Raw genomic sequence first — 15,809 nt, 5'->3', positions numbered from 1 at the left:
AGTATTTTGCACTAGAAAGAACTGCCATCTCACACAGCGTAGCTATTCTTGTGTTTGTAAGCAGTGTGTCTGCACATTGCCCTTTGAAGGACTTTTCCCATCACGGGGGAAATCATTGATGCTTTTGGTGAATGATTCTTTACCCAGCCACCCATCTTCTATGTGGGCCATGCTCTGCCTCTCCTTGCCTGTGCTTTTAAAGAAGCCTGATGATTACAGTCAATGAAAACTTACATCTTCTGTTTGCCAGTGTTTCTAGGAAAAAACTCTTTTCTGATTTTCTTTTCTAAATTCTATTCTAAAATAGAATAACAAATCTGTTGATGCATGAGTGAAGCAGTTTAGCAGTTTGAGAGGACACTTGACTATTATAGTAGTTTAGAATAAAATAAATAGGGCATCAGAATGAATACTCAGAGAATTTTGATAGGCAGCATTAAAGTGAATACAAATGAATTTGTTGTGATAATACACATAATTGTTAAGTGCCACTGTTCTGTGGAATACATATATCATCTTGTGAGTTACTATTTCACATACGCTTATGAGTCAAAAGCTATAAAAACACAGATAATGCTACATTATTCTATCATAGAACTATAGCAAATGATAAATGCACTTAATAAGATATACTTCATATTAAGTGGCAATTCCAAAGTACTTGCATGTAAGGTGCTGCACAATTAAAAATATTCAGACACAATTTGTTATGCGCAGTACACAAGGTAATAAAATTAATGCATGCACTTCAGATAATGATCTGTTTCATCTGGGTACAGTATATTTATTCACTGATTATATATGAAGCTTTTAAAATATGAAACATGAAAGGATTATGAACCATTATTCCTAAAATAATATTGTTTTACCAGAGAATGGGTTTTATATTGTTTCTTCTCCTGCTTGTCAACTTTTGGTATGTCTTGCTGCCATGAGTGAAGCAGAGTAAGGGGATTGGTATTAACATCATGAATGAAAGCTGGTGGTTGCTAAAGATAATGAAGAAATCAGTAGTTCTCATGGAAGTAAGTTTCAAATTCTTGATTTTCACCAATTTAATGAGCAAATAAAAACACTAAAATTATGCCCTCATTGCATCAACTACTTCAAATAGTTATTAATTTGTCATTTTCAATAAGATGGAAGACTAGCTTTTTTCAAAATAAGACAAAATTTTGACAAATTTGCCCAAATGATTTCAAGTGCAAGTAATGGCCATTTTCTTACACCTTTCTGGAAATGGCATACCAACACCTGACAGACAACTTTGAGTTACAAAAGCAGACTATGAATTAAGAAAGTTTTAAAAATGCATCCTATGGAGATTTTCAGATGGGTCTTCCTTTCAGTAGGATATTGTGTTGCAGAGGTGCACCTCTGCAATCTTTTACCAACCATGGCTCTGGACGCTCCAGTCTTGTACTGTCCACTTCAGTTACATGAAGAGCAAAAACATTTCTTTGTGGAATCACATTTAGACTCAAAGTTTAGATAATAAAGAAAAGAATTAAAGAAAATTGAATAATTTGGGGTATTTGCCCATATTTAAGTGTTATATTAAGAGGAACATGTGAGTGAAAAGAAGTAAAGAGGATCTGATTAATCTAGGTTTTCATCTGAAATACAGTCCTCTCTGAATCCTTGAAGAAAATACTACAGTGAAAAGTATTATTATGTAAGGAGAATCCATGACTGCACTTCCCCTGCTAATCGTAGTCTTGCCTAAGGGTACTTTGGAGACTGTGGCAGCTGAAAAGAGAGGAAAGGAGGAATAAATAAAAGTAATCTTTTTATATCTACTCTGCCAAACTCCTAGGCAGTGTCTTCCAGGTTCAGAGGTAATCATGGACACAGTGGCAAAGATGCCTGCTCTCTGTTATGAGTACACAGCATTTTTATACCCAAAGTCACAACAGGACAGAAGCAATTGTTGAAATATAGCATAGTTAAAGGCTTATCTTATATATATGTGTGTGTTCTTGCTGTTGGCAAGATTCAGTATCTGTGTGCCTGGTCATCTTTGATTGTTGTTATTCAGATGTGCTGTGCCATTCAGGTTTATGCTGCCTCTTCACATTTTGCTATATGTTCTTTAGACATTACGCTTTAAGAAAATGTAGTTATGCATATGACATCTCCAGATGCAAACACACGCACACAGAAGACCAGATCACTGTTGGATTTTATTAAGATGTGTCAAAATACAGTTTACCTCTTTATGGTATAAGATCCCTTTAAATTGTGCTATCCAGTTTCGGGAGTATAATGTGTGTGTATAGCCACTCCAACCACCACAGTTGCCGTTATCTCCCAGTAGTACCGAACTTCCTGCCTTTCTACATTTTTGCTTGTACTTCTTGAAATCATGTATAATTTGCTTGTCTAGGGCAACATCCCAGAAACAGAGCATGTCCAGGGAACCACTGTCAGGTACTGCGCAGTCTGATTCCGAGTGGGCTGTTCCCAAGCGAATCTGAATGGAATAGCCCTGAGCTGAATCCAGAATAGGATTTGCCAGAGAACTACGGTGCTCCGCAACAGACACGATCCCAGATTATCATTTAGTGCAGTTTACCATATAGTATGCATTATAGTAATTCCTTAGAAAATTTTATTATAATGAATTTCCAGTACTTTTTTTATTTAAGGCATTTAGCTGTAATTAGGACTCCAGTTCTGATGTTCTGCCTTCAAAAATTGCTCATGAACTTTACTATTTTTTATCCCTGATAAAGAAATTTTCCTGCAGATTGGAAGTACAGGTTGCAAATAAGGTAAACCATATTGACGGCATATCAAAAATCACGAAGTATAGCACTGAAGGCTTTTGTCTCATTTGCTTTTAAACTTGTTTTTAAGAGAGAGAGAAACACTCTAAACTTGATTATTTTGATAAAAACGTACCTTCTGTTTTACTGGTTAACTAGTGTATGACTAAGTGATGATGATGTTAATGTCTTAAGCATATAGCATTACTCAATGGATTGAGAAGTTTATCAATTTTGAAATCAATATTGGTCCTATTGTTGTGTGCATCATTACATGTCATGCCAGTAAAAAAGGTTAGGGATTACATTTAAACTTCCTCTGCAAAATAAATGAGATGCTTAAGTTAATATTGTTTTGAACTCAACCTGAGTTCAAGTTTTGCAATAATTATAAATTATGTTATTGTAAGACCCCTTTGATTATCTTTGGCATATATTGCCTTCCTTTCTTCACAGAGTGTATAGAGCTCTTTTGCCTTTAAATAGTTCTTAATTGCCTTGTCTGCAATAACTAAAGTCAGTTTTCTTCTATGAACTTTAATTTAAGGGTGATTATTGAACAATAGACAGAAATAGGCAAACTATATCAGAGAAACCAAACCTGTCTGAAAATAATCGTAGAGAAGGGTCACCCATGGTTTCCCAGCTCTCAGTCTTTGCTTAATATTTACTGATGGTCACTGTTGGACACACGGGACTGGCCTAGATGGAGGTTTGATCTGATCATATGTTTATTCCTTAGGGTTTATGATATTTCTAAAGTAATATGTAACGCAAAACTTAAGGGTTGGATTATCAAAAACATCAAAATAACTGCGGAATATAGTTCCCATTCATTTAAATTGGTCTTTTTATAAAAAAACCCAACAGTCTTGTACATTAAAGTCTAATTACAGTCCAGACGTAGTTTTCAAAATCCAGCTGTCAGGCATTTCCTTATTTCTTATGGCAGTTTTAATTAGCTTTATGTATTGTATCTCTACTTTCTGCTTTATTCCCATTCTTGTACTTTAATGCACTTTATAATTCATTCCCATAGCAACAAAAGTACCCTGGCAGCAACTTAAAATATTTTTGGAATGCTTTCTCCACTAATGTGTAACATCTGTATGTTCAGGACTGTTGTTTGATGATAAATCATTAACTGGATTTATGAGCTCTCAAATACAGAAATTGAATTTTTAAATTATTTTAGTTTTTTTCTTTGTGACTTATTTAAGTGTTGTCTTCTCTTGTTTTCTTTCTAGAGGGTCTGAATGCTGACAACATTAGACAAGCCTCAGAGCAGCTGAAGAGCCGCTGGATTGAGTTCTGTCAGTTGCTGAGTGAAAGACTGGCATGGCTGGAGTACCAAAATAACATCATTGACTTCTACTCCCAGCTGCAGCAACTGGAGCAGACAGCAATTACTGCAGAAAACTGGCTGAAAGCACAACCCACACCAGCAACAGATCCTGCTATAGTAAAAACTCAGTTGGAAAAATGCAAGGTTAGAGATTCTTCTCCAAGTTTTTTATGGTATTGTACTTCATAGGTGTTCCAACAGTGGGCCAGGTTATGACCTACACTATTTCAACATAAAAGTGGAAAATGGACTCCTTATCCATTTTCAAGGTAATTATTGAAAATATTTATTCAAGGAAAAGGAAAGATTGGTAAAGAAATAAAGAGGCAACAGAACCTAGCATATGGGTATTTAAAGCTCTGCCCCAAATATTTAGTTATATAGCTACTTATATACCTAAAGCTAGGGAACTATGCCCCTAAACTCTTTTCCTTTTTTTTTTTTTTTTTTTTTTTTCCTCTTTAAGAATCTGTGTCTTTGGTTCTTCATGAGGAAACTGTTGCTCATCACCTCTGTCATAAGGATCTGGGCCAGAAAATTGTCTTCATGGTCAAGTCCAAAATTCTGCCATTGCAGACCACTTGTAACATATCCTGCATTTTGATGCAGGGTGGATTGTGTAGTCAAATGGAGGAATATTCTTCTGTCATCATATGACAGAATTACAGTAGTTGTGCAAAAATGGACACACCAATTCACTTATTATTCCCCCTAACTGTTTTCACTTGTGTTCTGCACCATCACAGAAATTTGCTTATCCCTCTTATGCAGACAAGTCTGTGGATGGGGATTACTTACAAGCTAATATTGACAGGAAACTATTGAGATGTAGTAATGAATTATAAATTGCATGACATACTAGTAGAAGTTTGACGTTATGAAATCTCTGGCTCCAGAAGTTCTCAGACTGAAAACAATGTTTGAACCCCAAATTTAGATCTATGCTATTACTTCTATTTTCAGGAATTTCCAAGCTGGCATTGTGCTTACAAGGGTTCTCTGTTTTCTTGCAGAAAGCTTTTCTTAGAGTAGCTCTACTATGAACTGTACGTTTTGCTTACTTTCCTCATTTCTTTTTACTCAGTAGTTGCAAGTGTCACAGTGTGTACAAGGTTTCCTGAAAGCATAAAAGCACAACCTCATTGCTCTCTACAGCTTCCTCAGGAGGGGACGTAGAGAGGGAGGTGCTGAGCTCTTCTCCCTGGGATGCAGTGCCAGGACACGTGGGAATGGTCAAAGCTGCACCAGGGGAGGTTTAGACTGGACATTAGGAAACATTTATTTACAGAGAGGGTGCTGAAATACTGGAACAGGCTTCCTAGAGAGGTGGTTGGTGCACCAAGGCTGTCGGTGTTTAAGAGGCATTTGGACAATGCCCTTAATAACATGCTTTGACTTGGTCAGCCCTGAAGTGGTCTGGCAGTTGGACTAGATGATTTGTTGTAGGTCCCTTCCAACTGAAATAGTCTATAGTCCATTCGGTTCAATTTGATTCTAACCTCAACCTGCAAAGTGTTACTCTGGGGCTGCTAGAAATCACTGTGCATCTTCACCTCTCCTTTTCCTGCTTCATGCTATTTAGCCTGTACATAATCTAACAGATGTGAGCCCAGGATTATGGGACATGTGGAGTTTTTGTCTTCCCAGCTCCACATGAAAAGGATGCTCCTTAGGCATGGAATATTAATGTATAATCTATCTCGTTTTCTTTGAGCATTACGCTACTAACATGATAATGTCATGTGAAAGTGACTTTAAACAATGGTAAGAGCATCACATCGGGAACAGAGGTATGGATTTGTGAGAAAAGATGAAAAACATTGAATTTGTTCTTACTGTAACTGGTGTAGTTGGAAGCAAAACAGTTGTGTAATGTGCATTGAAACAGTGGTGATTTCATGGCACTAGTGATTTCATTTGTCGGACAGCTTTATCTTGATGTTTTTTGTTCAAACTCGCAGGACGAAATCATCCGAATGTCAACCCTTCAGCCTCAAATTGAACGGCTAAAGGCTCAAAGTCAAGCACTCAAAGAGAAAGAACAAGGGCCAGTGTTTCTGGATGCTGACCTTGCTGCTTTTACCAGCCATTTCAAACAAATACTTGCTGACATGCATGCCAGAGAAAAGCGACTCCAGACCAGTAAGTGTTCATGACAAGAAGTCAATTTGCCTGACTAGCATGCAAAGAATAGGTGTATATATTTTGCTTTTCTACTTTTGTATTTGCTTTTGTCATGCTAAACTAGTAGTGCAGTTTAGGTGGTCTTTTTTTGCAATTGAATTAGTCTTTCAGAAATTGTCAGTGCATTATATATTTTAAATTAATAGGAAAACAAGGGAAGGTACCCTATTCAGAAGCAAAGGTTATACTCAGAGTAGTTCTATCATCAGATCTCCTCTTGTTAGCATATTATGGATGGATTCAGTGATTTTTTAGGAACATAAAACTGTCTTTGTTTAGGCAGGTTATAAGACAGGGCTGTTGTACCTCAGTCAGTGGAGAGAAGAGAGAGCTTAATTGCAGGAGAGAATCTGCTCTGGATTTTCATAGAATAGAAATTTAACTCCATAAAGCTCATCAAAGAAAGTAGCTACTTTAGTGTATCTAGTTTTTCATCATGTGGTGAACTGTTCATTTTGCAACACAGAATATATCAATACCAGGTATAACATTATTTACAATACTTGTAATAAAATGCATGTTTCAAAAGGGGGAAAATGCTAAACCACAATAGAAAGTTGACTTTATTCCTTATTAAAGCTATGTAGCATGTCAGTGACTACTGTACACTTTCTGTACTTGATTATGAAATTTAAAAGAAAGTAGCAGACAAAAAAAAAATATCATTTTTCTCAGCAGCAAGGAGATTATTTGACCCTTAACCAATGAATCTCTAAGTGACTGTACTGTTTTGGTATTAGATATAGTGCTGGCTCCTTCTAGTGGATCTTTATGATATTCCTCCCAAATTCTTCTATGGAGAGGTTTGGATTTTTTTCAACAACACTGCATTATTGCGCTGCTGTAGTCATTTCACACATGCACACACACGCGAACTGGAGAGGTGATGACGCATAACAGAACTGAAGAAATAAAATGCAAGTGTGCTATAGCAAGTGATGAAAGAATGAGCTGTAGAAATTTAATATTAAGGAGTGTAAAGTTTATTCGTAACTCTAAAGTCAAGACATACAATGGGTAAGATATAAAAACCGTTAATGCCACACTGTTTTATACGCTGAAATCAGTCACCATTCTGCCCACAGGAAAAATATGGTAAACGCTAACTTCTTTATGATTTCTTCTGTACCTAATTTTGTGTAATTGCTGGTTTTGCCTCTCCTCAAACCTCATGAGAGGTGAGACCGCATGAACTAACCAGTTGGTTAGTCCTGTGAGATGAATAGTGTTCACTGCCTGACCTGTAATGCCGCAAGGCAGGGGCTTTGGAAAAGTTCTTCCTGGCAGTAGCTGTTCATTCCCACTCCCACATCTGTAGTGATATTTTAGGTGAGATTATTGGGTCAATCATATTTTATGTTCTGAAATTTTATACACTGTTTTATTTAAAGTGCGAACTTCCTTTCATAACTCTGCTGTAGATATGAACGATCATGCTTGGGATACTGTGTTAGGTCTGATTCCATTTCAGGAAAATCTTATGAATCAAAAAATGTGAACCACCCCCCCCCCCCACCGCAAAGCTGAAGCATAGAAAGTTTGGCTCTTTGAATCTGAGTTTCTTCTGGTTTCTTCAATGACTGTTTTTCTTCTGTTGAACAGATGGAGAAAAGGCTGCATCCCATGTCTTTATTTTAAGATATAAATAGTTTAGTTTAATAGAAAATGTTCAAATTTTGATAGAGCATTTTAGATATTTCCATCTTTTATTTCAATAAATTATTTGCAATTAATTATTTTCTATAGATAGTAGAATTTCCTAAAGACTGAATAGTGGTTTTCAGATCAATGGTAGTGTTTGCTCCTTTGCTCCTTTTTCCTTCCCTGTACATATAACCTACATGTGCTAGAAAGATTTTATTTTTTTTTTTTTCCCCCATTCATAATTGGGGGGTTTAATGTTAAAAGGATTTTTGATTCATCATTAGGGGTTTGGGGTTTTCACAGTGGTTTTTTTTGGGGGGGGGGGGGGTTGGTTTGGTTTGGTTTTTTTTTAATGTTCTATTACTCCATTATCTTTTCTGATGAATAAGGGTATTTAGCTATTCTGTTCTATTTCCCAAGGGAATTTTTCCCCCAAAAAAATGTTTTCTCTAGTTCTAGGAGATTGTCTCCCTCAAGTATTTTTTTGTTTGGTGGGTTTTTTGAGGGCAGTGGTGGTTTTGTTTGGGGGTTTTTTTTTAGGTTCAAGAGTACTTAGTAGTTTCTCTACGCTGCACAGCAGATTTCTTAATAAAACATTATTAAAGATGAACTCAGATTTTCTCAAATGTTTTTCTCCGTGATTTGATTAGCATTTCCAGTTATAAAACCTAACCTAAAGCCAATTCTAAAACCTATTTGGTTGTTTTTTTCACTATTTTGCAATGTTGTTTATAAAAGCAATACAACCTCATAAAATAGGAGGAAATATGGCCCCATTTTTCTTACTTTATAGAATGTCTGTATATCCATAGGTAATTGATCCTTTTGAAGATGGTGTATCCATCATTCTAGCTCTCCCTCCTCCCCAAACACACTTAGAGTCATTTCTAGAATACTGGAATATAGACAAAATAGAGGTCAGACAGTGCTTTGAACTATTTGGTAATGTACACAAGGCAGTGAAATGGACAATCACGGCAAGAATTTGAATATGAATAATGTGATTTCCCAAGGAAATTCATAGTTTTATAATTTCCCCAGTGAAGAATGAGGGATTGAACTTTATATTTACTTGTCTTGAAATTAACTGCTGCTGTCAGAGGGATTTCTAGGGAGCAGCCTGGTCAGCCTCCCATTCCCCCTCTGCCCAGGGAGAGCTGTCAGTCAGTGTCAGGTAAGTGAATACACCTGGGTTCAAACTACCTCCCAGGTGGCAGCTGATTCATTCCAGCATTCCTCTTGTTCTGTGACTGGACTAAACTCTGTTAAGGTGCTTTCTGCTTTTTAGTCTTGCTGTGGTGAACTCTTATCCAGCTGTGGTCTTCAGTGAGATACATGTTCTCAATTTGACAAGACTGTTCTTCAGGGGGGATTTGGGGAGTGTCGTTAGAGTTTTAGAAAGTAACTAAAAAAAAAAAAAAAAAGATTTTCTGGCAGGTGAAATTAAGAATATCAGGATGGAGGTAGCAAAGGAAAAGTCATATTTATTTCCATTTCTCTCTGCTTCATAAGTTCATGCACTGTGCTTTGCTTTCAAATCCTGATTCTACCTTTGCAGGATCAGTAATTCCCAAAGATGAAGTCATCGTCGTCATTATTGTTGTTGTTATTATTAATGATGAATTATTCATCTGCATTCAAATGATGTTTTTCCTCTTTATTTCAAAAAGGACTTTAGAAAGTTTTTGCCTTCTATATCAAGTCAAGATTCTTTAGACTTTTTATTTACCCGCCCCATGCTGACTGACGGTTATTTTGCATGTACACCACTTTTCACCCTAATCCACTAGTACAGTATCTTAAAGAGGGTCGCATTACTTAGAGTTCACGCAACTCAGTCTTGGCATAATTTTATAAGACAACAAACCCCAATAACCTTAACAGTATGATGACCATTTGGAGATTTAGTCTGTCGTTGGTCTGCTTTTGCTTAAACTTTGAACTGCTAACTTATTTTCATGCTCTGAGTTGTAAGTGACAGTGAAATTGTTATGATATCTATAATAATCTTTCACCAATCATTGCATACCTGAGGAAGAAGAATTTTAAGCAAGTGTCCTGTAAATGTCATAACTAATTCTTCTTAAGAGCTGAACTATGATTAAGTAGCAATAATATTCATTGCTGTTTGGTTTTGAGGGATAAAGTTTGCTTAACTTTCTTTGAATGTGTCTTTTGAGCTGAAGATACAGCTCAGATATCTGTGAGAAAATACTGTTTTAATAAGTAACATGCAAGTAATTTCATTTTTCTTTTGCATCCATTTCCTCTGGTAATTATTTTTTATTTAAACGATGAATGAAAGGACAAAGCAACCTGTGACATGAATGTGTATGAGATAATGTCCTCTACTCCGTAGGTCACTGTATCCTTTTCCTCCATGGTAAAAGTGAAAATTTATAAGGATGGGAAATAAAACCACCTAAAAAGTGTTGTATCTTTAAAAGATATTTATTCTTACAATAGATCTTGTAGAACTGGAGAAGGGCTTCCTTTCTATTTCTTTTAAGAGCTTAATAAATACGAGAATTCAAAGTGTTAAAGCACTTGCAGAACATTGATTATAAATTATACAAGATTCCTTATGATTCCACTTTAACAGTTTCTGGTGAAAGATGTGAGAGAAGGGAATCACAGCGTTTATGAAGTCATCAGTGTGAAGACTTTGATGAATAGCTTCAAGTATTTGTATTACAAAATAAACAAAAGAAAGCTGTGAGAAATTCAGCATGGTTTTAAACTGCAGTTACTATTGAGGAGATTTTTATGGGAAACACATGCAGCTCAATCTAGTTCCTTCATTTCAGGGAATAAGTCTTTACTAAAATGATGCCATAGATTATATTTATTGCCTTTCTTCTTCTTTCACAATGATGTGATGAACAGTGGGATTTGTCCTGACTGTAGGAGATACATATTGCAGCATATCCAGTGTGATTTGATAACTGTGTTGAGATAATTGTATTCTCATTTCATTTCTGATTTGGGAAAAGATTTTTGACTGGAAAATCTGGTCACAAAAAAGGAAGCTGGAAGTAAAAACAAACAAACAAAAAGTATTCTACTTATTTGGAAAGCTATTTTCACATGTTTAAATACTTCAACTTATTAAAAATATATCCTAACCAAATATCTATCTGCACATTGTATTTCCAAATTTAAGCACTTTCTCTAAAATAAATATGCAAGTGTAAATGTATTTGCCTGTCAGTTCTCAAGGGTTACAATGTTAGTCACACCCAAATGCATTGCCTACAAGTGGAATAGATTAATGCAACAACATTTTCCTATTATGGGATGGGAACTGTATTCTGATATTTCACAGTAACATATTTGTATTTTCCCTCTGTGGTATTTTGTTACAGTGCTGTCATGGGCCTAGTTTAGCTAAAGCTTGGGTTGCAGACATGCTATATATTTCTGATTACCACTTGAATTTTTCATATAATATAGCAGGATCCATACTAATGCACTGTGCTTATCATGTGGACTTTAATCCACAAACATTAGTATCACAAAACAAATTTTAGGATAAAAATAAACAGGCCTGGCTGTGTGTTTATGTTATGAGCATGGGGAATTTAGAGATTCATACTGCCCACAGAGAGACCGTAAATGTGTTAGATTATTTAGACAGCTTAAATTAGGTAACGTGAATCCCACTGTAGGAGTTGGAATTCTCACCGTTGGCATGATGAGTTGCAAAACCAATATAGGCTCTTCTGAAGTGTCATCTAAAAAGATGTTAATATGCTTCCTTGTGGATGAAAATGCTGACACATTGTCTACCTTAAAAAAAAAAAAAAAACACAAAACAAACAAACAAACAAAAAACACCCCACCAACAACCAACCATCCCCCGCCCTGCCAAAAAAACCCCAAACCCAAAAAACACCAAACCAAAAAACTAACACGAAGCCCCAAAAACTCTAGGTAGGCAAAAGGCTTTGAAAAGTAGTGTTTTACTACTAGGAATCTGGAAAAATGAAATAGGAAAACTATTGCTTCACTGAACTTAAAAGTGCTTTTTAAATGGAGTATTTAATAACTGAATTGGAAAGCTACTAGCTTGATTAAATCAACATCTGTGATCCCACTTGAACTCTTATTTATTCCTTCAAATACTAAAGAACATAATTTGTTAAAAATTGGACAAAGCATCTGCAGTGTTTGGACGGGTTTAAAATTATTATTATTATTGGCAAACTTTCAGGATAAGAGTTTCGTGCAGTTTGGTGGAGTTTGCTGTAACAGCGAATCTTGTGGTTTCACCTGTTCTGAGGTACTCTTCGCTACTACCAAAATAGCTATTCTTTTATACAGCTGCCTGAAGTCATACACCAGTCCTAAGATTTGTTTGTCATTTAAAGGAGACAATTATTTATAGAAGTCATCAAACATTACATCACAATACTGAACTCCATTTCATATTTCTAAATAAAACTGCAGATTAAGAGTTGTATGCTCCTTTAACATATCTGAACTGTTGAAATTATATCTCCATTCATTTGGAGTGATGTGTTTAAATGCATGTTTTATGCTAAAGTAGGAATTGTTTGGATTAAATGAGTCAAAGACAATACAAATATCACTAAGGAAATAAAAAGATTTAAAGTGGTATTTGATGAGATGGAAAATGTTTTCTTTCTGTGTTTCCAAGAATGTATTACTCTTGGTTTCTGTGTAAAGAAAATACATCACAAGGGAAGAAATTCTTGTCTTTCCTGGTACCAAGTCCTATCTTTCGTAAATCCCCGGATGCGTGTGATAAATCAGATCAGCCAAGATTTTTATGAGGAAAGTATGCCATAAAATGTGCATACTCCACAAGAGAGAGCCTAAATTGCCCTGATTTTAGTATGTTGTTATGATGCCTAACTGAAAATACAAAGTTTTTTCAAGTAACATTCTGTTGATCAACTAAAAAATTAGGTTAAAACCTAAAGTACGTTCTGCCAGGTGTTGCTATATGAGAATGTAAGCAAGCTTGCACTTAAAAACTTATAACTGTGTTGTTTGTCAAAATTGCTTTTTGGACAGCTATATCATTTCTCAGTACAGTTCTTTCTGAAACACCAGAGACATACCGGAGATCCAAATAGGCGTAACATTTTTTTGAGCTTTTATATACTTCTTTATTATGTGGTACAAATTGGAAATGTTTTGTTTCCAGCCAGCCATGCTATTTGTCTCTACTTTTGTCAATGAGTATAGAAGCAACTGTTGTTGAGGGCAGAGGCAGTATCTCTGCTAATGAGTTGCTCACATGTGTGCCAGTTGTCGTCTATTTACAGCAGCTGTAATGTTGGTGCAATAAGCACAGTTCAATAAAATTCAACTTTAATGCAGAAGAAAGATTAATTTTCTAAGCTTTTAACAGATGTCTTAAACAGAACCTTTTACTTGAACAGAAACCTTAAACACACAAACATGGGCCTTAAAAGGGAATGCTAGTTCTTAATGCATTTCTGAAATTCAATTTTGGGTTAAATACAATGGTTTGTCTGTTGATCTCTAAACACACGTATTTGAACTAGTTGTCTTGGCCATATAAGTTGTCGTGTGACCTATAACAAGTCAGTCAAATGACACACAACTGACAAAATGATGGAGATACCATGAACATTAGAATGAGTGCATTTGTTCTTCAAAAGTTTTCTGCTTCCACATTTTTTGGAAAAATCTGGTAGTGACATACTGGGCCTGTTGCAATCTGTTGCAAAATAGCCATTGACTTCCATAAGGCTTAGTGTTTTATCAGACTTCTTCTGTCAGCAAACCAAATAATGAAGCACAAAATTATTTTCTTCTTTCCTTTTTCTTCCCCATTGAACGTAGTTTTTGACAGTTTGCCTCCTGCACAATACAAAGAGACAATGAGCACTATCCTTGTGTGGATCCAGCAGTCGGAGACTAAACTCTCCATGCCTCAGGTTGCGGTTGCTGAATATGAAATCATGGAGCAGAGACTCAGGGAGCTCAAGGTGAGTGGTCAGGCTGTGGGGAAAAAAAAGTCTCAAATGTAAAGTTTAGAGGAACAGAACCCTTAGTTGTCATGAGTCTGCTGAAGCTGATGGATCTTGAGTGAATTGTAGCCATTCGGGTTTTAGGCAAGGGCTTCAGCAGACGGTGGATACTTACTTAGGATCGATTCCTAAAGTTAAAGGATTGAAAGTGTTCTTCACCATTGAAACCAATTTTATAAGATACCGAACATGTTAAGGAAAGGCCGTTGTTTGTCCCCGTGATATATAAAATATTCCTTTTACGATAGCTCTGGTAGTTAAATGTAGATTTAGCTCATTTCATTTTCCAGAGCTGACATGGAAACGAAGGTGATTTGCAAAATGCAGCACGGGCTTTGTCAGATTTCCTGTCGGATTTACAAGCAGACAAATGTGGAACAAGTTTTGCCAGAGGGTACAAACCTTCCCTGCGTGTCAATGTTTGATATTGTTCTACTCTTGGATGGCTAATGAGCATGTTGTTTGGTGCAACTAGTAATGGACATTCAGAAATAAGAAGTAGAAAACAGAAAAAAAGTTAGTTGCAGCAAATTTGGACTAAGAATTGCAAAAGTTTTGAGAACTTATCAAAAACTTTGAATCATAGAAGCAGTTCTAAGTTTATTCTTTTTCTCCATGTATAGTCTCATTCTTTTTGAAAGTGTAATCATTAGGGCCATTGTCAATTCCAATCTCAAATTAATGAGGTATGTGTAGATCAGCGCTATTAACAAGTATAAACACCTCTGGTTATATTCTCAGTTCAACTAAAAAATCTACTTTCTAGTTTGTGTGAGAAAACCAATTACAAATTGCTCAGTAGAATATGTCATTGGATGTTTTAGCAAAGGTGACCTACATCTTTAGTTTTCAGTCCTTTCTTCAGCAGTCTCACCTGTGTTTGTGAAGCAAAGAGAATTGCCCGACACATGAATCAGGATACTATTTGCTTCTTGTTCATAGGCTCTACAAAGTTCTCTGCAAGAGCAGCAAAAAGGCCTCAACTATCTCAGCACAACTGTGGAAGACATGTCCAGGAAAGCCCCTGCAGAAGTCAGCCAAAGATATCGATCGGAGATTGAGGTGATCCTTGGCCGCTGGAAGAAATTATCGGCACAGCTGGTGGAACATTGTCAGAAACTTGAGGAGCTCATGACCAAACTCCAGCGATTCCAGGTTAGCCAAACTTTTTCAGCCTCAACTACTATGTGGTGGCTTGTGCCTGTGGGACAGGCACAGAACGCATTTATACACCTCAAGAAAGTAACACCGAAGTGAAATATCAAAACAATACATACAATATATTAAATGTTTGCTTGATTTTGGTGGATCCAAGATTTTACTTCGAATTCTGATTTTGTGGCTGTTTCTGCCTATGTTGTTTCAATAGCAAAGCTTAACTTTGATTTCAGTGAAGTTGCTACTAATATTCCTCTACTTATTTTTCATGCAGCTGAAGTAGCTGTAACCATATTGACTTTAATGGATTCACTTACCTAATTAAAGTCATTTGTAATATGGTAGTATCTTGGCAGCAGTTGCCAGAAAGCAGAGGTGTATATGACTTATACAACTGTGTGAATTTTCTGGTATTTAGAATGACAGCATTGGAACCTTACACTCTTTCATTGTGAGGATCTGCTATTTATACTTATTTATAAATCACATGTATCAGCATTACAGGGGATGTCTATGACTTAGTTGTTATAAGATTTAAAATAAGTCCATTTTTAACATATTCCTGTTCTATTTCTATATAATTGCAAGGGACAGGTTTCAAAGGAATTCAGATCAACCAGTCACAAAAAAGGAGAAAGTATTTTTAAATTTTGTTTATATCTTTTTCTCTCCTCACCTCCATGC

General features: G+C 36.0%; 1 protein-coding gene across 15 annotated transcripts in view; it reads left to right on the top strand.

The window, feature by feature from the left end:
* Positions 1-15,809, top strand: part of DMD (dystrophin) — a 1,308,223-nt gene that overhangs the window by 550,839 nt on the left and 741,575 nt on the right. For all 15 annotated transcript variants that reach the window (XM_069784897.1, XM_069784898.1, XM_069784912.1 and 12 more), the window contains 4 exons: positions 4,016-4,257; positions 6,075-6,255; positions 13,780-13,925; positions 14,910-15,122. In XM_069784897.1, the coding sequence (XP_069640998.1) occupies positions 4,016-4,257; positions 6,075-6,255; positions 13,780-13,925; positions 14,910-15,122 (782 nt within the window). The remainder of the gene's footprint in view (positions 1-4,015; positions 4,258-6,074; positions 6,256-13,779; positions 13,926-14,909; positions 15,123-15,809) is intronic.

This window comes from Haliaeetus albicilla, chromosome 6 (genome assembly GCF_947461875.1).
Source record: "Haliaeetus albicilla chromosome 6, bHalAlb1.1, whole genome shotgun sequence".
Lineage (NCBI taxonomy): Eukaryota > Metazoa > Chordata > Aves > Accipitriformes > Accipitridae > Haliaeetus > Haliaeetus albicilla.
This window is presented reverse-complemented; position numbering and strand designations above follow the sequence as displayed.